This window comes from Cyprinodon variegatus, unplaced genomic scaffold, assembly GCF_000732505.1.
Source record: "Cyprinodon variegatus isolate N-32 unplaced genomic scaffold, C_variegatus-1.0 Scaffold844, whole genome shotgun sequence".
NCBI lineage: Eukaryota > Metazoa > Chordata > Actinopteri > Cyprinodontiformes > Cyprinodontidae > Cyprinodon > Cyprinodon variegatus.
The window spans coordinates 144,051-146,580 of record NW_015151297.1 but is presented as its reverse complement, the minus strand read 5'-3'; the positions used below and the strand labels follow the sequence as shown (position 1 = coordinate 146,580).

General features: G+C 47.1%; 1 protein-coding gene across 1 annotated transcript in view; it reads left to right on the top strand.

Annotated features, from left to right (window-relative positions):
• Positions 1-2,263, top strand: part of LOC107099183 (coagulation factor VII-like) — a 14,119-nt gene extending 11,856 nt beyond the window's left edge. Inside the window, exons 6-8 of the mRNA XM_015397206.1 lie at positions 398-507; positions 663-783; positions 1,651-2,263. Coding sequence (XP_015252692.1) covers positions 398-507; positions 663-783; positions 1,651-2,252 — 833 coding nt within the window. The 3' untranslated portion in view covers positions 2,253-2,263. The remainder of the gene's footprint in view (positions 1-397; positions 508-662; positions 784-1,650) is intronic.
• The last annotated feature ends 267 nt before the right edge of the window (positions 2,264-2,530 follow it).

The window sequence follows — 2,530 nt, the reverse complement described above, 5'->3', positions numbered from 1 at the left end:
CCCAGACTCAGTGATCGCGATGGAAAATATTTCTTTTATATTCATTAAATCGCTGCGAACGCCTTGGTTTTACGAATAAGTAATGAACTATTGATTATTCCTGGCAGAACATACTATTCCTTCAAATGAACAATACTCAGAATGAAACAAAGACACGTAATCTGATTTAAAATGTGACGCTCTTAGTTGGTGAGTTAGAATTACTTGATAGGAATAGATCGTTTAAATGTGTTCACACATTTTTAAAGAATGAGGTGACCTGGAATGGATCCCTACTTAATAAAGAAATAGACATTTACTTGGTACCAAATCAACACTCTTGAAGGATTAAATTAAGTTTGTTTTTATATATTTTGACTTGAGGAATAGTAAAGAAATGTTTTCTTTGCTGTGTCAGAGCCGATAGCGTGCGGCATGATTCCTGTCCTACGGGACGTGACCGGAAACAGCCATCTGCTGAGGATTGTGGGAGGGACGGAGTGTCCGAAGGGTGAATGCCCCTGGCAGGTAGGTGGGAGCTAAAGGTGGAGCGGATCTGTTTCATGGAGGCATCTGACTCTTTCTGCCTGACAGTCTGGATGGTTACTGTAGAGCTGAACCTGATGACCACAGGTTGTCAAACCTGGACCGGTTGACTTGTTGTTCTGTTCTGCTGTTTGAAGGTTTTGCTGAAGTATAAAGGCGAAGGTTTCTGTGGAGGAGTGATTTATGAACCAACATGGATCCTCACAGCCTCTCACTGCCTCACTGACACTGACCCACGGTTCCTGAAGGTGGTTGCAGGTACAAATCTCTCATTTTTAAGCCAGGCGTACACTGTAGGTTTTTTTTTCCTTTTTAGGGTGATTTTTCATTTGTGCGAGAATTTTTTGATCAGGCCGACTTTCAGCATAGTCGTTTGTCCTGCATCGTGTCGTATGCAGGGGGTAACGAGGGGCGATCAGCCTCTAACGACCACCTCCCCATCAGGAATCGTAAGGTTCAGAGAAAGTTACCGTCGTAAGGTGGTCGTGGGCAAATAGCTCAGCGCACAAGCAAGGATTCTTCTTCTTCTTCTCAGATGTAAACCCAGCAGCATGGCAGGGGAGCAATGAGTGAAAACTGACAGACCGTAGTAGCCACGTTAGCTCAGCCATGTCTTTGTCCAAATACGTCGTCTCCTTTTCTTTTTAGGGCTTTCAACACTAAATCGCCCAAATAGCCAAGGCAGCGCTTGAGATTCCTCTTCTACTGGTTTGGCTTCCGGATAGACGAGTCCGAGTAGCGCCATCCCACTGCGGAGCTGAGTCCCACATTTTTAGACGTACAGAGTGAGCAGGTAGATCGCATCAGAGCGTCGAGACGCACAGTGTGAGAACAAACATGGTGAGCTGTGAACTTTTAAACCCTGCGATTGTGTCGTGCAGTGTGTAGCTGTGTGCTAAAATTGAAAAAAATCGTACAGCATATGCCCGACTTAACAGCAGAGCAGCTAACTAATAATTGTGACATCTCATACGCCTGAATAAGGCTTGATTTCAACCAACTCCTTTGAATTTCCTTCTCTTGCTAAAGGCTAATGCCAGGTTGAGGGTCTATGAACTTCGGTTCTAGGGGAAGGGGTCTTGCTGGATTTTCTTTGGTGAAATGTGTTTCTGTTCTGTCTTTCAGGCGAACACGACACCAGGGTTAACGAGTCTACTGAGCAGGTCATCCAAGTCGAGGAGATCATTATGCACCAGAACTATGTGATGAGAACCGTTGACAACGACATCGCCCTCCTTCGCCTAGCGTCTCCGATAGTTTACTCGCCATACGCAGTCCCCATCTGCCTGCCGACGCGAACACTGGCAGAACGTGAGCTCTGGGCGGTGGACCTGCACACAGTGAGCGGTTGGGGGAAGCGGAGCGAGAACGGGCCCATCTCCGTCCTCCTCAGGCGTACCAAGGTGCCGCGCATACGAAAGCAGACCTGTGTGGAGCAAAGCGGCGTGCCGCTCACCGAGAACATGTTCTGTGCCGGATACTTTGACGGTCGGAGTGACTCGTGTAAAGGCGACAGCGGCGGTCCACTGGTGACCAAGTATAAGAAAACATATTTCCTGCTGGGGATCGTGAGCTGGGGGAAGGGCTGCGCCCGACCAGGCAACTACGGCATCTACACTCGAGTGTCCAACTACCTGGAGTGGATCCACAACCAAACAGCAACACCGGCTCAGAGGGAAATCCCCACGGAGACGGTCCCCGGCTCTGCTACAGTTACTCTACAATAACTTTCCCAGAATTAAACACATTATTTACTCATTATAAATGTCTGAGAATCATTCATCCCAACAGATTAAAGTCAAACTGAAACAGTTGATCTTTGATGTCAGAGATGCATTAAACAGGTTCCTCCATGTCGGTCTGCATAAAAGGTTTCAACAATCTGTATTAGTGAGTCAGTAAAGACAATATTTTGTTGTTTGATTTTTACTTCTACCTGCTCCATGCACCTGCTCCATGCAGCTGCTCCATCCAGCTGCTCCATCCAGCTGCTCCATCCAGCTGC